The sequence below is a fragment of the Pelodiscus sinensis genome, chromosome 12, assembly GCF_052426305.1.
Source record: "Pelodiscus sinensis isolate ZL-2025 chromosome 12, ASM5242630v1, whole genome shotgun sequence".
Taxonomy (NCBI): domain Eukaryota; kingdom Metazoa; phylum Chordata; order Testudines; family Trionychidae; genus Pelodiscus; species Pelodiscus sinensis.
The window spans coordinates 38,218,165-38,239,063 of NC_143063.1; the positions used below are offsets into that span (position 1 = coordinate 38,218,165).

The 20,899-nt window shown below is 41.7% G+C and overlaps 1 protein-coding gene across 2 annotated transcripts in view; it reads left to right on the forward strand.

The window, feature by feature from the left end:
* WWOX (WW domain containing oxidoreductase) overlaps nucleotides 1-20,899 on the forward strand; it is a 793,519-nt gene that overhangs the window by 274,665 nt on the left and 497,955 nt on the right. Inside the window, exon 9 of one of the 2 annotated variants that reach the window (XM_089781511.1) lies at nucleotides 10,705-10,950. The exons of the other annotated variant lie outside the window; for it this stretch is intronic. Coding sequence (XP_089637637.1) covers nucleotides 10,705-10,722 — 18 coding nt within the window. The 3' untranslated portion in view covers nucleotides 10,723-10,950. Of the gene's footprint in view, nucleotides 1-10,704; nucleotides 10,951-20,899 lie in introns of those variants that run through there. 2 annotated transcript variants of the gene reach the window in all.

Sequence of the window (20,899 nt, forward strand, 5' to 3'; positions counted from 1 at the left end):
TGCTCTGCAAACGAGGGAGACGGGGAGCAAAGGAGAGCAAAACTGCGGAGCACGCGGGCAGCGGACAGCCCAGACGAGTCTGGGCTGTCTGCTTCCCGCGTGCTCCGTCACTTTGCTTCCTCTCCCTAGTCTGCTGGAGACCAGGGAGACGGCCCCGTTCGTAACTGCGGATCCGACATAAGTCGGATCCGCGTAACTCGGGGACTGCCTGTATATATAAAAACTTATTTTATTACAGTAATAGCCATTGTTTTAGACAAGTGTTTTTATTGGACAGTAAACACATTTTTATGCAATAAAGGTCTAATCCTGCTTCTAAAGAGATTAGTGGGAGTTCTGTCATTGACTCCCATCAGAGTAGGTTTCCAATACTATATTGTTACACATTGCTAATTCAAGCACCACTCTTGCAAACACTCACAGATGCTTAACTTTATGCAGATGGATAATGCCAAACGTGTTTGCTGTATCGAGGCCCAAAATATTTCCATTTCAACTGTCAACTAAGAAACCATATTTCTTCTGAAAATTTTATGCCTACTGTCATCACAAATAACACATAGTGTTTCTACAACTGGAAGAAGTTAATGAAAACTGTTTTCTTCTTATTTAATTTGTATTTTTGATAATACTTTGTTTACAGTCTGTTCAACTACTTCCCCCTGTATAGTCAATTTCTCTCTTGCTGAAAAGAACTTTATAAACATCAACAAGGAATCAGAAATACATTTAAAAAGTGTATTATACATAATATATTTTGAATCCAGGCCATATTTTGAAAGGCTGGGAAGCTGGATTTTGTTAAAAGTATCAATCCATTTAAAAGGAAAAAATGATAGTTTCCTTTAAATAATAAAAATAAACACTACATTCCCTTAAGTAGGACGAATTTCTTGTACAGTATTCCAATTTTAGGCATATCACATATTTTGCCAAAATCCAAACATAATAATTCAACAAAATTATTTTTGATGTGGTAGTCTTTCTTACTTTAGGAACACTTTTAAAATTTATTGTTTATTATGGAAGTATACGCATTCCCCAGAGTTTACTTACAGTTTGCTATTGATCTGGGAGCTGGTATTTGAATTGGTGGATGTACTCAGTAACTTGTTTAAGATACCCTACCTGAACTATTAGTTTAAATAATGTATTCATAAATTGATTAATCATTATAGTAAGAGTTATTAGCTGTATTTATATCTGTGCTATCTGCAATTGACTCCTAGTCTAATAATCACACATACTTGAGCAGAAGTTCAATTTTAAATTACAATATTACAGATAATTGCAGTGCTCAAAATAGCATGTTTACAGGGAAGGTAAGCAAATGTATTGGCTTTTGGAGAAAGTTTTATAATGCGAATAGTGACCGTTAATGTGCTTATTTAATTAACAAAACACGTCACAAATGCAGGTGTAGATTTTTACTCAGTGCACATGTGAAACTTCCACCTATATTAATGAGCCCATCCTGCACTATGGGAAGTGGAAGATGAAAGAAAAAAGGAGCAGAGGAAAGAGAGAGAGGTTGGAGGATCTCCAGAGCAGGATTGGTATCAGAAAAGGAAAGCCCCAGAGCTCCTTCTGTGGGTTAAGAGGAAAATGTCAGCTAGTACTGAATCTCCCCTTGGGCAGCAAGCACTGCCTGCTTTGGGGTGCACAGCTATATATGCCTGTGCCAGGTTAGGGGGAACCTTGCCACCTGGCTGAAGTAGCTGGGGAAGCTAGTGGTGCTGTTGCAATGCCTGAGGAGTGCTGGAGGTCTGCTGCCAAAGCAGTGGGATCCTTGGGGCAGCTGGGTAGCTGCTGTCAGAATGCTGGGGTGTGAGTGACTGCATGATGAGTTAGCTGAATGGTAGCTGCTGAGGCACCGTGGAGCAGTCGGAAGCTGTGTGTGTGTATAAGAGCTGGACGGGAGGATGCCAGGAAGCATAGGGGGGAGCTGTTGGGGGTGAGGGTATTTTCTGATGGGGAACTGAATGGGTAGGAGAGCCTGAGGCTAGTACTGTGTTCTTCACCCCGTGTCTCACCAACTGCTGCCACTTCTACTTCTGGCTCCTGCCTGGCAGTGGCTCTGATCCAACAGGATGAGTCTTCAGAGGGGCTACAGAAAATTTGCCTGCCAGCACTGCACAGCAACAGCCCTCAGTGCCAGGAGGAGCGACTGCAGGTAGTTCTTGTAGCCCTGATTACGTATTTGTTCTATAAATAAATATTTATCAAATGCTGCTGCCTTTCCCCTTCTGTTCCCACAAGACATTGGTCTGACTTACGTCCCCTCTAAAGAGAGCTTTAAATCTTTAACAGTGCCTGATTTGACAACATCATGCTTTTAAAATGTCTCTGTCTCCATCATAGTAGTTGATATATAGCTGGTGAAAGTCCTTTTAAATTCACTACTTCGGACCATTATTAGTAAAAATAAAGGTTTTGATTTTCTCAATATTTGCACAATATTTTATTATTTATTAGGAACAAAATGTGTTGACTGTGTTTTTACACAGTGAAGAATCACTGCCACTGGGATTTCTATAACAAAGGGCCCTACCATCTCCTTTTGGAGGCTATATGAGTCTTTCCATTGGACTCAGTAGGAGTTGGATCATACCCCAAAGTCTGAGCTTTGATTAAACAAAGAAATAGTCTTAGAGGAGCGTGTGTGGGAGAGACTACAAACAGTCATGTAACCAGCTGGGCAGCTCCTCTGCCGAGAAGTTAGTTTTAAATATTTTTCACTTTGGGTTGACCTCAAGAGTTTTAAGCAAATGGGAGCACAGCATATAGGCATACAGCACCTTGCCTCTGGAATATACTTTCCAGAATTAATGAACCCATTTAGTAAGCATATTAGCAAAGCACACATCTAACCCATTTCATTTTATTTTCTGCATAAACCGTTGACGTGCATCGGACTCTTGCACTTTATAATACAGTAACTAGTGGAACTTTTTTCATATTTAGTTTGAAAGCCATTTTGTTTCACCACATGCTTTTTCTGCTTCATAAATTCTACTTTAAAACATTCAACAACCTGCTAAATTAATATATACTGTGTTCTTTCTTTAATGGGTAGGGGAACTTGTCTCTCAGCAGTGCATTTGTTCAGCTCTGTTTTAAAAAAGTGCTGCCTGCCGTGTGAAGGACATCTGCTCACAAATGAATGATTGTGCTTTTGATTCGGAGCAGCACCTTCACTTTAAATGCTGGCTGCAGATGAAAGGAACAGATTGCTGTGGTACCGCTTTTGTGAGGATTCCTCTACCCAGCATGTGGCTTCATACATTACTGAGAGCAAATCCACTTTATACTACCACTCCTCACTGCACTTATTTTGCCAACCTTATTCAGAATGTCAGCATGGGTCACTTTTCTACAAAGGAATGAAAGGCCAGTAAGGAAGATTAAGCAGATAAATTATTTACAGTGTTTAATTATCATTGTGCAGGTTTATTAAACTTCGTGGTTACCTAGAAACCTAAGCAGCTGCTAAGAAGAGTCCACTATAGTTAAATAAAAATGTTTTGTGTAAAATGAAATCCTTTTATGTATTCTGTGTTAATATAAATGTTCAGGGGTTTTGTGTGTGGTGGGGGGGGAGGGTTAAATTTTGGGTGAGTGCCAAATTTGCTGTGGTGGGTTTTTTTTTTAATATCCATTCTTAGCTCAGAGCTTATTTTGACAGGAGATTCCCAAAGAATGTTCTACTGTGTTTCCTAGAATCCTGGTATACTACTAAGTGTCCTAGACAGCAAGCAGACCTAAAAGGATACATTTGGTAAATCTCAGAAGTCTCTGTTTCAGTGATATTAAGGACAACTGTGTTTTGCCAGAAGCTATAACTAGATGATTTTGTAGCAACATTATAATGCCAAAATATGTTCTGCAATTTTCTTCAATATTTATATAGGATAAATAATTTACTTTGTTTCTTCTTCAAAACAATTGATTTAGGCTCTAGTGAATCAGAGAGGTGAGGATTTTAATTTTAATCGGAAAGTGCAAACGTTGGTGTGGACTCTCCTCTCAGGAACTGCTTCCATATCTCTGTACACTATTGTAATATAAACTAATGAAATCTATTAAAGATCTGCCCACATAGTTGAAGGGAACCACCTATTAATCTGTCATCTTTGAATACTAGGAGAAAATTAAGATAATCTAGCAACTATGACGAGGAGTCCTGTGGCACCTTATAGACTAACTGAAGTGTAGGAGCATAAGCTTTCGTGGGCAAAGACCCACTTCGTCAGATGCATGTGCCACAGGACTCCTCGTCGCTTTTGCAGATTCAGACTAACACGGCTACCCCTCTGATACTAGCAACTATGAATTTGAAAATGAAAAAGGCAGTACTAACCTATTATGCTCTAAGGATCAGTGCCAAATAGGTAGAAATTGACTTAAAGTACTATTTAAAAAAACCCAACCCTGTTAAATTCAGTACAATGAAATAACCAAGGACATAGCTATATAAAAGGGGAAATCCTGACCTCATTGAAGTGGATGGAAATTTCCCCATTGACTTCATAGGGTACCAGACTGGACCCAAAAGTATGCACTCTTTGCAAAGCTGCTAATTAAACAGAATCTTAAATTTCACAAAATAATCCTGACAAAAATCATCTATTTTTAAAATGTATTTATTTCTTTCCCTCTCAGGAAGAATAGATGCTTACTTACTATCTAAATATTGGAACATAATAAAACTGATCAATAGACTGTTTGACATGGAGTTATTTTTGTCTTGCTCTGGCATTATATTTGGTTAATTATATAATCTATCTGGTGGTTTAATTTTCTCCCGTTAAAGCAACCAAATCTATGAAGAATTATTGTCATTTGAAATCCACACCAATAGGAAGTGTTTGTAGGTGATGCAGTACAACTCATTCCAGGAGTTGTTGGCATGCGTAATTGGGGGAGTTTGCACAGCCAGTTTTGAAGCCTGCATAAAAGAGAGTCTGTTTAGCCAGTTCCCTGGCATGGCATCTCTTTTACTATGAAGTTTAGGAGCTGTGGAGAACCTGAATTGAAGTTTCACTGGTCTCAGGCATTTACAGAGCTCAGTTTAACTAAAGCCTGATTCAGAGCTCTTTGATGCCAATAGGAGCCTTTCTGTTTATTATTTGTATTATTGTAGCTTCTAGGAGCCCTAACCATGTGCCAAAACTCCCATCACACTAAGGGTTGTAAACTCTGACTTTAGTAAAAACTCATTTGGATCCCACTTCACCATCTGTTTCTGCAAAACTCCCAACAGGCCCAAATCCAATGTTCTTACTCAGTTTTTTATTCATTTCTGACGAGCAAAACTTCCACTGGCTTTTTTTCCCTTCACGCAGGGCCGGACCGAGCCATTCCGGCATCCCGGACAGACAGTTTAATTGCGCCCCGGATTGGGGTAGGGCGCATGTGTGGCCCCGCTCCCGCGCCGGTGCGTGAGGGAGGACACACGGAGCTGATGGCAGCAGGACGCATGTGCCTGGCCCGGCCCAGGGTGGGCAGAGCCTGGGCGTGCAGGGCTACGCGGCCGCGGGGGGAAGGGCGCTGCTGGCCGGCACTGTGGGGGTTAACGCGGCCCCCACCCCAGGCAGCCACTGCAGGGTGGTTGCTGGGAGCTGCTGCAGCCCACAATCTGGGAGCCGGCACGCGGCGCCTGATGGCAGCTATAAGGGGTGCTGCCCCCCCTTACAGCTGCCATCAAGCACCCCCATAGGTTGGCACGCCGGACAGCTGCCTGGTTAGCCCATGCCTTAATCCGGCCCTGCCTTCAAGGTAGACCCACTTTTTCAGTTGGACTTTTTGGTAGCCAGTGTTTCTCAAAGGGTACATCTACACAGCAATGTTATTTCGGAATATCGTCAGTTATTCCGAAATAACATATTGGGCGTCTACACAGCAAGCCCGTTATTTCAAAATAAATTTGAAATAACAGGCTTCTTACTCTGACTTCTGTAAACCTCATAGCACAAGGAGTAAGGGAAGTCAAAGGAAGAGTGCTCTATTTCAAAGTAAGTATTATGTAGATGTGCCCAAATTCAAAATAATCTATTTTGACTTAAGTTACGCAATTAGCATAGTTCAAGTTGTGTAGCTTATTTCGAGTTTAGCCCTGCTGTGTAGATATGGCCAAAATGTTCTGCTGGTTTGCTTTGCTAAAGACTCTTGTTATTCCCCTTGGTTCCTGTTTGCCGTTTCTAGCCAAGGCAAGCCTCAGGAAGCAGCATGGCCCAAACTGCGGCTTTCTGTGACTCTCACTGGCTGGAAATGGCAAATCAAAGCCAATGGGAGCCACAAGGTGCCATGGCTACAGACCCTTAGATGAACAAAGCAGCATGGGCCCTCTAATAGAGTGGGCCCATGGAAATGCTATTAATGCTGTAGAGCCTGGCTCATCCACTGAACACTGAACCTCAGCTTGACAGGTATTTTTATACTAACATCATCTATATTTTTGTGATTTCTCCATAAAGAACTATTTTTAAAATAAGCATATTTCTTTTCACCCGACACAGAAATATTGTCCGCCATGTTTGTATTCACATGTGAATTTGACCAAACACTACAATTCAGATCTTTAAGGGACAAATCCTGATCACTTTATTCACCTTATTTTTGACCCTTTAAAAACAGGGACCACATCCTGACATCGTCAATTGAAAAATTTCTATTACATGAGTGGAAGTTTAACTAAGAGAAGGTTAAAGGGTGACTTGATTACAGCCTTGATTACACCTCTGTGTGGAGCATATGTTTAATAATCTTCAATCTCTCAGAGGAAAGCTATAAAATGATCCAATGGCAGCATGTTGAAACTAGACAAATTCAGACTGGAAATGAGAGATGTACGTTTTTAACCATGAGAAAAGTTAAACACGGGAATAATGTACCAAGGGTCTTAATGGATTCTTCGTCACTCACAAATTTTAATTCAAGATTGGATGCTTTTCATAAAGATGTGCTCTCAGAATTACTTTAAGGAAGGCCTGTTGACTGTGCTATACTGAAGGTCAGATTAGATGATCCTTTCTTGCATTAGAATTTATGGATGCTGCTTTTATGTTACAGCGAGAAGAGTAATCCAGGATTACAATGGGAAAATCAGTTACAATTTAGGTCTGTATTCTTCAAAAAGTCTGAAAATAAAACACAATTCATTATGTTTTCTTCAGTGGGTCTCCAGATTTGATTCTGCTGTTATTGCGCGAGGCTTAATATTCCATCCCTCCATTCCCCTCTGCTTGACCTCATTTTGTTTTTTGATTTTTAAAATTTTAGTCTTCTATTAAAAGAAAATATCTGACCAAACTGACTGAACAAACATGAAATTCCCAGGTCACAGAAATAAAAATGCACTTGTATTTTCTCAAAGCTGAATAGTTTATTTAAAAGCAATTCTGATGACCGCTACTATTTAGAGAAGAAATATACCTATCCTGGAATTGCAGTTACTCATAACTTTCTGGAAAATTGCAAGTTTCTTCCCTATAGTTCTCAGGCATAAATGCTGTCTGCAGCAGTAATGTAGGAAAAGGTTTTGCTTTGATGTCTCCATGCAAATAAATTAACACCATTTATGGAGGAATCTAATCTCTGTAATTCAGCATTCAGGGGAGCAAAATATAATGTATGCTGTCTCCACTCTTTCAGGAGTTACATCAAGTTTTAGATTTTTAATTCACTGCTTCTTTTCAGTGCCTGTCTTTAAATATACAGGTTTTAGTATCATTCATCAGGCGGTCATGCTATCTTCCAGACCAGATGTGGAGTTCCCCAAATTTGCCACCCTAATCTCAATTTGTGGCAAAGTGCTTGCAGTAGTCTGACTTCTGTTCTGTCTTTGCAAGAGAATCTTGCTTTTTGTTCATTCTTTCATGTGTCAGATCCATGTCATAGATCATTACAGTTTTCATTCTCCCCCCACTCAGGACTCTAGGGATGACAATTGTGTGAGAAACAAACTTTTGAGGTAAGGGCAGACACTTCAGCACCATTTTGAATTGTAGTGTTAGACAGTCTAATTTTAAAAACAACAACTAATCTTTTACTGAACTTGGCGTTTGCCTAAAAGTGCGGACAGTTGCAACCTGCTTTCTCAACTACTGCCTCACTTCCTACTTCCCGTCATCTTTAAACTTATCAGATGTGTGGTTTACAACTGCTGCCTCAAACTTATGTCTGCCTTCCATCCTGTATTCTACCATTCTAACATAAACTTCTTTTGCTTCACAAAATATGTTCTCATTAAGGTCTCTAAAGAACTCTTCCTGACTATGTTTTAGGGCTGCTTCTCCACTTTCATTCTCCATTACCTTTTTAAAAATTTTGAGCCCATTGATAATGCGTTCATTTTCAAAATCTTGTCTTTCCTGGGCCTTTGTGACTCCTGATTCTTATCCTATCTCCTTTTCAGGATGGGTAAGGGGGTTCAGAGGTAGCTATGTTAGGCTACGTCTAGAAAGAGGCTTTTACGAAAGTTACTTTTGAAAAAGCCTCTTTCGAAAAAGAGTGTTTAAACTGCAAGCAGTACTTTCGAAAAAGCAAGCCGCTTTTTCGAAAGAGAGCACCCAGGCAGTCTGGATGCTCTCTTTCGAAAAAGAATAATTTGCATTACATAGCGCCTTTTTTCGAAAGAGCACTTTCGAAAAAAGGCATTATTTCTCGTGAAATGAGGAGTACCACCGTCGAAAGAAAAGCCGCGTTCTTTCGATTTAATTTTGAAAGAACGTGGCTGTAGTCTAGATGCAGGTGAAGTTTTTTCGAAAAAACCCTGCAGTCTACATAGCCTTAGTCTGTTTCAGTAAAAACATTGAGGAGTCCAGTGGCACCTTAAAGACTAGTAATTTATTATGGCATGAGCTTTCATGAGTTTCAACTCACTTCATCAGCTGCATGAAGTGAAAGAAAAAGAAACATATAGTGGGAATACAGAGATGGGAGTATTACATCAGAGCTAATTCAGTCAGAATGGGTGTGGATAAGAAGGTAAGAATACCGAAAGTGGAAAATTACGTATTGTAATGAGAGAGCCATTCCCAGTAACTATTGTGACAGGGTTAGTCCTACTCCTGAGTCCCAGACCCGTATTCAGTCCACCATCTCCAGTCGAGGTACTGCAGCACAGGTTTTGCTTACCCATTTCAGTGCCTGGAGCGGCACTTCAAAGGGGTAGCACAGTATTAACACCTATAATAATTGCGTTAAAAGGATTAACGCATTAATCCTGTCCTACGTTAATTGCAGGCATGAATGCAGGTCAATTGACAGCCCTAGTGTGAACCATAAGAAATAGTGACATCTCCATTTAGAAAAAGCCAGGGAAAAATTCTCAAGGTACTATCCTTGAAGTACTCCTTCTCTCATGCATTATCTTCCGATGTAATTAAAATCTGTCATACAGTTATCAAGCCTGTTAGGAGCCCCATTAACTGGGGAACCTAGTGGTTGCCCAGTTTTCTTCCCTGGAAGATGGTTACAAATCAAAATGCTTCTGTGATCTCTTAGGAGTTCCACCTGTTTGCTGCACCATAGGGATAACTTGTGTCATTGAGGGACAGCACAGCGTTAGAGGATGACTATCCCTGCTACATCTATCATTCTTTGTGTTGAGATGAGAATTAATAAAGTAGTTTGATCTTTTGTCATCCCTTTTGTGAGCCAGGGGGATTCATTGTGCACCCCTGAGCCATTACCTGGATCTTATGTAGGAGACAAAAGAAAAACTAGATAAGGTGAGGTATGAGAGTTTTATGCATCCTGTTCTTTGGCCCTTGGATAATCACTACCTACGTTGTATTTCTCTTAAATCCTGTGAGTGCTAGATCAATGTTTCTGAACGTGTTCTGCAGAATCACTGCTCTAGATCTCTCTTTTTGAACCTATCTTGTTAAATTTTTAAAATATTATTACTTGAATTATAGAAACACCTCCAGCCCCCATATATGATCAGGGACCCATTGGCTAAATAATGAGCTTTTCTAAGGAGAAAGGATAAAATAGAGGATAGGAAACTGAGAAATGGAGAAGCAAAACGAGTTATGCAAGGTCACCCAGTAAGTGGCAGAAGCAAGAAGGGACCCAGGTCTTCTGACTCCAGTGTTCTATGTACCAGGCCACACTGCTTATATTACCATATATAACTGAAAATCTGTGATGAGTAAATGTTTATTTTAAATATTTTATATATACTTTATGTTTAGAATTAAAACTTGTTACTAGAGCTGGTTAAAACCAATGGGTTTTGGTCAAAATTTAACCAGTGTAATTTTCCCCTAGAAGGAGGATGTCATTCACACAACATCAAAATTTTTCCAGGTCCTAGAATCAACGGTGTTGACAGCCTTGATGGTACCCTGACCCTGGAAGAGATGGGGCCTCTAGCAGAAGGGGTGGGGCTGAGTCTGGACAGGCCTTAGTGCTGCGTTTCTTCCAAGCATCTCTCAGTGCTCCGGCAACTACTTAAGGGCCCTGGGACTCCAGATGCTGCCGCTGCCACAGTAGCTTTGGCGGCATCCAGAAGCTCAAGGTCCTTTTGTATTTCCGGATGCCAGAGTGGTTATTCCCTTTGCCCTCCTCCTTCCATTGATGGACCTGCCTAGAATCTATACAGAAACACAGGTGAAAGTCTGCCTAACATAAAGTAGAATCTAGCTCCAAAAATATATTGGGAAACACTGTTAAAATTGAGTAATTTTTTTTCAGGCACATCCTATCCAGTGATCTATGCTTGACCTTTTCACTGAAGACACCCACAAGACAAACTCGCATGAGAATTAGATCAAATTAAATGTTGGTATTTCATTAATTGTCGGATTGTTGGATTGTTTTCAGTATGGTGATGTTTATATGTGGTGGCAGTTACGCTTCCACCAAATGCATATATATATGGTTATTATTTGTATTGTCATAGTACTGTAACTACAGGCAGTCCCCGAGTTGCACGGATCCGACTTATGTGTCCCGCTGCCGGCGTCCTCAGGGGCTTTGCTCCCCGTCTCCCTGGTCTACTGGTCTCCAGCAGACCAGGGAGACGCGGAGCAAAGCCGCGGGGACCCGGGCGGCGGGACCGCGGTGTGTCTCGGTCCGCCGCCCACGTCTCCCTGGTCTGCTCGGGGGGGGGGGGGTGCAGCTAGTACGCCCCCCGTCCCCACCAGCAGATCAGGCTTTTCTCCGGACGCCTATGGTAGAGCAGCTGGGGCGCTGCCGGTTGGTCCCGGCAGCACCCCAGCTGCTCTGCACCAGGCGTCCCCAAGTCAGCCACTGCTGAAACTGACCAGCGCTGACTACAAGAAGCCTGAGGCAGAGTTGCTCTGCCCCGGGCTTCCTGGAATCAGCCACTGATCAGTTTCAGCAGCAGCTGACTTGGGGATGCCTGGGGTTCTTAAGTTGAATCTGTATGTAAGTCGGAACTGGCGTGCAGATTCAGCCTGTTGAAACTGATCAGAGGCTGATTCCAGGAAGCCCGGAGCAGAGCAACTCTGCCTCGGGCTTCCTGTAGTCAGCCGCTAGTCAGTTTCAGCAGCGGCTGAATCTGGACACCAGTTCCGACTTACATACAGATTCAACTTAAGAACAAACCTACAGTCCCTATCTTGTACGTAACCCGGGGACTGCCTGTATTCCCAAGTTTCAGGGCTCCACCATGCTAGGCACTGTACAGACACCAGAAAAAGATGATTCCTATCCCAAAGTCCTCATAATCTAAGTAGAAGACAAGCGATAACAGATATGGACATATGAGTGGGGAAGTACAAAGAAACACGGAGAAAATATGGGTCAGCATACAGTGGCCTAGTATACAGTGGTCTCAGCATGTCACTAGCCTATCTGCTGACAAGTTTTTTGTAGACATCACTGCAAAAGGACAGATTTGAAGGAGAAAAATTATGTGGCTTCCCAAACAGGAGGGGCAGCATAGAGCCAGCAAGAAGATGCTTGTTTGAAAATTTAACAAGGGGAAGGGAAAAGGCAGCTTTCCTGGGGGAATTAAAGTCCCCAAACTGAAAACAAAGAAGATTATATCTGTTTGCAGCTCTTTACATAGCTCATTGATTTATTTGGTAGATGAAGAGGAATTCATAGTTGTGTGGGAGCGAAGTAGGGAGCAAACCTGCAGGTGCTGTTTTCCTGTGTTTAAGATATGCTGCAGGATAGTGTGGAATATTCAGAAAGATACTGCACTCAGAAATAATCCTTATCCGTAGCTCCATCGCTTTCCCCTTGCAACAAACAAAATGAATTCATGGCTCAGAATTATCCAAAATAGAATGCTAATTAAGACTTTTAGTCTTTTAAGGGAGAGATGAGACTTCTTAATGGTTTCTTCAGGCAGAAACTAAGGTTTTTGTCCTAATGGGTTAGATTTCTAACTTGCTATTCAATCAGTAATTAACTTTTCTTGGTAACAATAAAAACGTATATAGGCTTTCATGAAAAATTCATTTTAATCTGTATTGAGTGCAAAGAAAATAGTGCCAAAGCATTGTGCAAGATGTGGCATGGCTAAACTCTCACAGTGAGGCATGCAAAACTTAAAGCTTTCCCAGCAACATAATTCTGTGAAGTTGGATATCCTGTATATTTTTATGCATTTCACAGTGTGAAGAGGAATATATTGGACCACACACTTAATGGAGAAAATCAGGAATAGAAAATAATACATCTGTGGATCATTATAGATATTTCTTCTGTTGAAACTTTATTTCCTGGTTTGTTGTGATTTTAACAGTGAAAACATTAATATTTGCCCTCATTTAATTTCCTAGATTGTAACCACCTCTGCATTTTTCTGTGTCCTCCAGGGCAAATGCATTGCTGCTGGTGCATTGAGGCAGTCTGAGTCTGAATGTGGTGCCCCTGGTACTATATTACCTAATGTAGAAAACTGTTCAGTGACTGGCTAATGACTTTCCTTGGGCCATCAAGGTTCCCTGGTGCGCAAACTAAACATATTAGGGTGACATTTTATTTTCAGTGAAATCCACATGCAAATATTCTCATTACATATGGATGTGACACATGATTAGGATACTAGAAATGAATCTTCCAGCAATGTGAATCGTGCTGTACTGTCTGGCTGCTGCATAGATTTCACAATCCAAACACAAGATGTGTCTCTCAAATACAGTGGCAGTAACAGTGCAAACCACCTTCCCTGAAATCCATTTTTGTCTAATCCAGAAGTCTGAAATTAACAAAGCTAATGTCAAGTGAATTTTAATGATGTTTCAATATGTTTCTAGTCAGGATCAATTAAAATGTCAGTGCTGATCTGTGAAACACGTAGTTTACTTTAGCCCCTTACATCTTCAGAACACAGTATAAACATTAACTAAACGTAGACTGATAAATTAAAATGTTGTCCTTTGTTATCCAAAATTAAAAGAAAATGCTGTGTGTTACAAGGTGGTAGTGGTAATATCTTACAGTGGGCCACCTTCTGTTGCATGAGAGGCAAGCTTGGAGCCACTCAGAGCTCTTCTTCAGGTCTGGGAAAGGTACTCCGAGTGTCACATCTAAATGAAAGATTGTTTCTCAGAAGTAGTTAGCACCTGATATAAAGATCATTCAACGTAAAGAGGCCTGGTACCTCCTCTGCATTCATAGGTCAATAAGAGAGGATTAGCAGGTTACCGATTGTTGTAATAAGCCATAAATCCAACACGTTTTTATAGTCCATGTTTTTTAGTGTCTAGCAGAGTTATGGATTTAAGATATATTGTTTATCACATAAACTTCTCCAGAGGGAGCTGGCAGCTAACTATGAATTTTTTACATTTTTTAATCAAATAACCTAGAATGAGGTAGGTGTGTAGCTGTCATATTAACGGCTGGAATTTTTAAAAGACTTCTATCTAACATCTGTACACTCATTTTCTAGATAATATGCCTTCCCACATGTGTTTATGTATTTTATATATCCATATATGATTTCCTTATAAAGGCACCGATCATTTAGTTTTAAGATGAATTATGTTCCTATGATAGAAAGGATTAGACTTTTCATGTCTCTGATTTTAATAGCCACCAGGGGGCATTGTGGCTTGGTTGTCATCCACAAACTTAAGCGTATGCCTGTAAATCTGAAATCTGGGGAACATGTGTGATTTCTCTTAAGGCAGAATCCTGCCTGGAAGGGAGCAGAATTGGATTTCTATTTGCTTTACAAAAAAACATAATATTGTCAGATTTGCTAAGCATAGTAAATTGAAGATTAACATGCAATATGCAAGTATCTAACTACAGTACAAAGTAGATCACATTTTTTGTTTCTTCTGAACTTACAATTTGAAGGTTTCACTATGGTATGGTAGGATCAAACAAATTCAGTTCCAGCATATTTTTTGAAATGTCAGAAATATATCTAAGGTAATAATGAAAACTTTAAAAAACTTGGGCAATGAGGTGCCCTCAGTTTTTGAGCAGGCCCTCCTGTTGATTTCAATAAAGAGAATTAGTAGGCACTGTTGGTCTTACATATCAAGTGGGATTATTAGATGAGAATATTTTGCATTTGTTTGGCACCTTTGATGTGAGATTCTGACAGTGTTTTACAAAGATTTAATTAAGTCTGATAAGAAACCTTTTTGATGGATGTAGTATACTCATTTCACAGATGAGTACATGGAGGCACAGAGAGATTAACTGCCTTCCCTAATCAATATTCAGGTCAGTGACAGAAAGAGGAACATACCCCAGAAGTCTTGGCCCAAAATCTTCTGCTCTAACACAGATTCATGACCCCGTTGGGTTTTCTGTAGAGCAGTTAAGTGACCTATTGTCATTAGCAATACTTGTGTTTTGGGGTGTCCATCTGAGAACAATTGGAGCTGACTACTTGGCGGGGCTGTTTAATCACCTGTGAAGGTGTGCTGCAGTGCAGCTTAGAGGGAACTCTGATTGGCATGATTAAATATTGTCCAGTTGAGGCACTACTTGGTAACTTTGTGTACGATAAGGCATCATCAGTAATTCTTGTAGGCCTTCTTTTGTAGTGTATTTCTCAATATAGAGTTCTCAGCACTGCAGCACATGTTTGAATGATTATATTACAAATGTGCAGTGAAGTCTTTTGATATTCCTTTCTACTGTCCAATGGAAAACAAGCAGTTTATATCCAGTAATTTAGATATCAGTCCTCACTGTCATTAATAGGTTATAGATTATGCTCTGGATTTTGTATTATAATGGCTGCAAGATTGGGAGTGCTGTTATCTATTCTAAGGCCTTGGGGCTTACTTGTGTGCTACAGCAAAGTGCACCAGAAGGGTTTGATTGGCAAAGTGTTGTCATATGCTATGCCCCAACTATCCCGTTTAGATCCTGCTGGCGCACAGTAAAAGATGCCTAGTGTACATTAACTTAGTACGAATACACAGGTCACACCTCTCTAGTACTTTGTTGGATGCATGCAAAAACTTTCCCAATCTAGTTTGTTTTTAACTCACTTCCCAATCTGATAAATATACTTATTAGGGCTTCTGGTATATTGTGCCTATAGTGTCTAGTCAGATTTCAATGGCGTAGGAAATAGCAAACTTCACCTGAATCAAACACTCCACAGTTTTAAAAACTGAATTTTCTATTATCAGTGTTTTCCTTCTATTCTACACTCCCTCCCTTCTAGTTTCAGGGTACAATATGATATACCCTTTCTTTCCTTCTCAACATTTATATTATCACAATATTCTGCAGCACATTGAAACTCGAGTCTTCTTTTGACAATTTTATTTCAAAGTTTGTCGTGTCTTCGGGGCAATCTTCCCTTCTTTTTCTTCTGCTCACATATTTTCGTACATGGGGAGAGACCTTTTTTGGGTCAGGAGCTGCTGACCCACAGAAAAATCCGCTGGGGGCTACACCCAAGTGAGAAGCAAAAATCAAATAACACCAAAAACCCAAACAAAACCATCATTGAGATGGCCCCCGACTGAGAAGGAGAAAGACATTCTCCACATTTCCCTTGCATACCAGAGCCTTGGGGGACCCAGGTTAGTAGATTTTATGTGCTCCAGCCTTGTTGGGTGGATGGTGTGTTGAATGGTGGGGAGGCCCCGAGCTGTAGGTTCCCCACCCCTGTAAATCTACACTGTGCACTCCAGAATTGCCTTCTTTTGGCATGGTGACCTCTCTAAATGTCTCCAAAACTTTTCATAGTGTAGAAAATTGGCTCTCAAGCAACCTTGTCCTTTGTGTGCTCAATAATAGAACACTATCAGTAAACGCCCTGTCCTTGGATAAGAAAGCACCGAATCTTGCATTACTTTAACAAATAGTTGGCTTCCATTTATTGCTAAGATTTTTCATTTCTTATAATCTATGCAGAAAAAGCTTAAAAAGAAGAATGACACTAGATATAAGGTAAAGCCATTCACTGACGCTCTAGCTGTGCTGGCGACAGTCTTCACTCATTCCTGGGAAATCGGGGTGGGTTGGGGCAGCCAGTCCTCAGTGCAGCCTGGACTATGCTGCGCCTCCCTCAGCACTGCCAGGACTGCACCATGTGGGCCCTTTTAAATTGCCTGCACTTAGGGCAACTGCCCACTTTGTTCCCCCGCCATTGGCAGCTCTGTCCTGTAATCTCTCACTCTATGCAAATGTCAGCACCAGTTGTAATGCAGTTAAGGTAAACAGTTCAGTGATGGTTAGAGGAAGTGCTTCAAAATAATTTAAATGTTATCTTACAAAACTGCCAAACTAAACCGGATGAAAACTGGATGAGATATTTTGTAGATGTTGAAAAAGACTTACGGCCTTGCACTGGTTCATTTTGAAAGTGACTTTTCTTTCCAAAAGCAGTTATTTTAAGCCTAAAAAAAGTTTCTATAGTACAGATGTCTGCCAGTTGGAGCAAAAGATTATGAAGTGATTATACTGTGTTACTGTTTGCATATCCTCATATATTTCTTGTTATTCTAGTTGAGTACTACATTCAGACAGAGGTTGCCAATAAAGTTTATTGTAGGAGCTAAGTGTCAATATCTGTAGTACCCCCCGCCTAGGATGCTTGTAATTAAAATGCCACAGATAGTCTGGGAGATGCATGAAAATTTGATGGCAAATTGATTTCAGGTTCATCTTGAAATTTGTCCTCAGCTGGACTCGATACTGCTGGCAGACATTGGATGGCTTTTGTCAAAAGGGTTTGCTGGAATGAGACAGAGGTGCCTTGATCTGAATATTAAATACAGCACTTGACTTATGACAAATTGTTCACTTAGTACCAAAACACTCCTTTTTTATATACACTGTGTAGGAAGCCATCATTCAGGTCTATTTTACATAAGAAAATAAGTTATATAAAAGTAATTGGGCACATGAAAGAGCAGATTTCGAAACACCATTTACTAATCTCAAAATAGATAGTAGAAACATACAAACTCTTTAAACAGTGCTTAGATTTAACTGAGCAGCACTGAGAAAAAATGTTGTCAAGATAGCATGTAGATTTAAATCTATATTTATTTTATGAGACTTAATTTCTTATTTAAAAATGCATAGAAAGCATTTATTCATATTACTGATAAGTAAGAATCTTAGGGTATGTCTACACTACAATGTTAGTTCGAACTAACGGACGTTAGTTTGAACTAACATTCATAGTCGCTACACTAGCGCTCCGCTAGTTCGAATTTGAATCGAACTAGCGGAGCGCTTAGTTCGAACTAGGAAAACCTCATTTTACGATGAGTAAGCCTAGTTCGAACTTACTAGTTCGAATTAAGGGGTGTGTAGCCCCTTAATTCGAACTAGTGGGAGGCTAGCCGTCCCCAGGTTTCCCTGGTGGCCACTCTGGCCAACACCAGGGAAACTCTATGCCCCCCTCCCGGCCCCGGACCCCTTAAAGGGGCACGGGCTGGCTACTGTGCCCGTGCCAGGTGCAAGCCTGCCAGCACCCAGCCAGCAGACCCTGCACCTGGCACGGCACAGAGCCACCCACCCGATGTCCCCCAGCCCACCCCCTCTTCCCGGGACCAGGCTGGCGGCTCCCGGGAGCTTGCCCTGGACCGCAAGAGGCGGGCACCTTCCTGGGCTAGTGCGGACATCGTGGACCTCTTCCACGATCTCCGCACTAGGCACAGGAAAGTGGCCGTCTAGGGCAGGAGAGCTGCCAGCCTGGCCACCCAGGAGCAGGTGTGCATGAAAATCAAGGGGGTCCACTGAGACCCCCCCCGACCCTGAGCCCTGAGCTTACAATGGCCGTCCTGGGTCAGACCAAAGGTCCATCTAGCCCAGTAGCCTGTCTGCCGACAGCGGCCAACCCTTGGACCCTGGAGGGGATGGACCGAAGACAGTGACCAAGCCATTTGTCTCGTGCCATCCCTCTCCAGCCTTCCACAAACTTTGGGCAGGGACACCACTCCTACCCCCTGGCTAAGACTACTCCATGGACCCAACCTCCATGACTTGATCTCACTTCCCTTTAAACTCTGTTCTAGTTGTAGCCGTCACAGCCTCCTGCAGCAAGGAGTTCCACAGGTTAACTATTTGCTTTGTCAACAACAACAACTTTCTCTTACTAGTTTGAAGCCTGCTACCCATTCCTTTCCTTTGGTGTCCTCTAGTCCTTTTTTATGGGAACTCATAAAGAACTTTTCTGAATGCACCCTCTCCACCCAACCCCTGCTTTTAGAGACCTCTATCCTGTCCCCGCTCCATCTCCTCTTTTCTAAGCTGAACAGTCCCAGTCTCTGTAGCCTCTCTTCATCTGGGACCTGTTCCCAACCCCTGATCATGTTAGTTGCCCTCCCCTCTCCCACCCTCTCTCTTCCCCTCTCCCACCTCCTTTTCCCAGTCTTCCCCAGTTTTGTTCAATAAAGACAGATTCCATTTTTGAACACAATTGTCCTTTATTTTGTACATCAAGAAAAGGGGCTAGGGAAGGGTAAGTGGAAGGAGGTGAGGGAGGAATGGGGTACGAGCCCCTGATGGGGAGGACTGGGCTGGCTCTGCGGGCTTCTGGGGATGGAAGCTCTCCTGCAGCCCCCCGATTGCCCCCTCTCCCCAGATGACAGCCTGCGGCAAGTGCAGCCGGGCTGATGGCCGAGTGCTGTGATGTGCCCAGTGTGGGTACTCCGGGCACTCCACGTCAGGACTGCTTTGCAAGCGGGGCACCCCTTAGAACTGTCTGTCCGGGGTGGGGGTCGGGACCCTTTAAGCGCAGCCCTCGGCTAGCCTGAGACAGCATCTCCATGCTCTAAGTCCTCCTCTGATGCCCTGCCGGCACTGCTTCCGGCCATCCTTAAGCCCTGTTCAGGGTCCTCTCAATGTGGACTTGCTAGTTCGAATTAGCAAAATGCTAATTCGAACTAGTTTTTAGTTCTAGACGCGTTAGTTCGAATTAGCTTAGTTCGAATTAACTAATTCGAACTAAGTTAGTTCGAATTAGCGCTGTAGTGTAGACATACCCTGAGTGATTTCAGTAAAGACCTCTGTATTCATAGTTTTGTATCTGAGCAATAAACTTCTGCTCAGAGTAGGCACTTGAAACAAAGTCTCATGATGAGAATAAATTATATTTTACAAAATACGAAAATAAGTTTAGCTCTATTTTAAAAACATTACTTGTTTCAGTGTGTGTTGTGTCTCAAGACTGCAACATCTTCTTAGGGTTATCCTGGAATTGTTTTGTTTTATTTATTTTTTTTATTTGGAGGGTAATTTCTCATGTTTGTTTAAGGCCTGATTTTGCAGTGTGGACCCTGCTTATGCTCATCCTTAAAACAAAACCTGAATAACACACTTTAAGGGCTAGGAAGAGGGGAGGAATTGTGGGGTACTCTGGGCTAAAGCAAGAGTGGGGAAACATTATTGAAGAAAAGGAAGATGGTGGGTAAAGAGAGACAGGGGTGGTGAGGAATGTAGGAAAGGGGAAATAGAAAGGAGAAGGGAATGGATTAAGGCAGGGCTACTTAACACGTGGCACGCTGTCCATTTGTTGCCCACGGTGCGATTTGGGTTTACATGGGGCTCAAAGGTGGGATCCTTTGAACATGGTCTCCACTGGGAACACACTTCACAATGGCAAGTCAATATAATGGTCTTCTGTTGATGTGTGTTTTAGTAGTTACATTCCTGGACTGTCATTGCTCATTAAAAGTGCTGTCATATGGGTGGAAATAGAGTACTTGCATTTTATTAATATCAGCAGAACTGACTTAAATGGGACCTGCATGTTGTGTAGTCTTGCCTTAATCTTTGTATTCATGCGCGTCAGTATGAAAGAAGCTATTTGCATATATATTTGCATGTATATGCAACCACACTTAAGTTGCGGCCCTCGGCATGTGCTGTGAGTATCACTGTGGCCCCTGGGGCTTCCAAAGTTAAGTAGACCTGCATTAAGTAATAGTATAATGGGCACGTAAAATGAAGTTGGACAGCTGTAGTACCACTGGTAGGAGAAACACAGGATGAAGAGGGATCAACTGCCAACAGTAACACACATACATAGACTCAAGATATCTCATCTGAAGAAATAGGTTTTGCCCACAAAAGCTCGTGATACTAGACATATATTTTTGTTAGTCTCAAAGATGCCACAGGACTACTCATATTTTTAAAAAGTTGTTTTTAAAGTTACAGGCTATCATGGCAACTCCTCTGAGACTTTTAAACAGATATGGCAGGTGGGGAAATAGGCTGAGCGTGAAATCTACTGAAGTCAATGGAAGATTTGCCTTTGACTTAACTGGATGTATTTTACTCCCAGAATCTGACTATTGGTGTTGAGTGCATGATTTTTGCAGGTGACTGTGGCTGCTTTTGTTCTTCTCCATATGGAGGAGGCCCTTGGAGGCCTCCAGGCTTGGTAACTTCCACTTGGACTTGCAAAACATTTAACTTTTCCCTTATTCACAATATATTGCTATATTCCTGTGAAGGAGCTGCCTGCAGG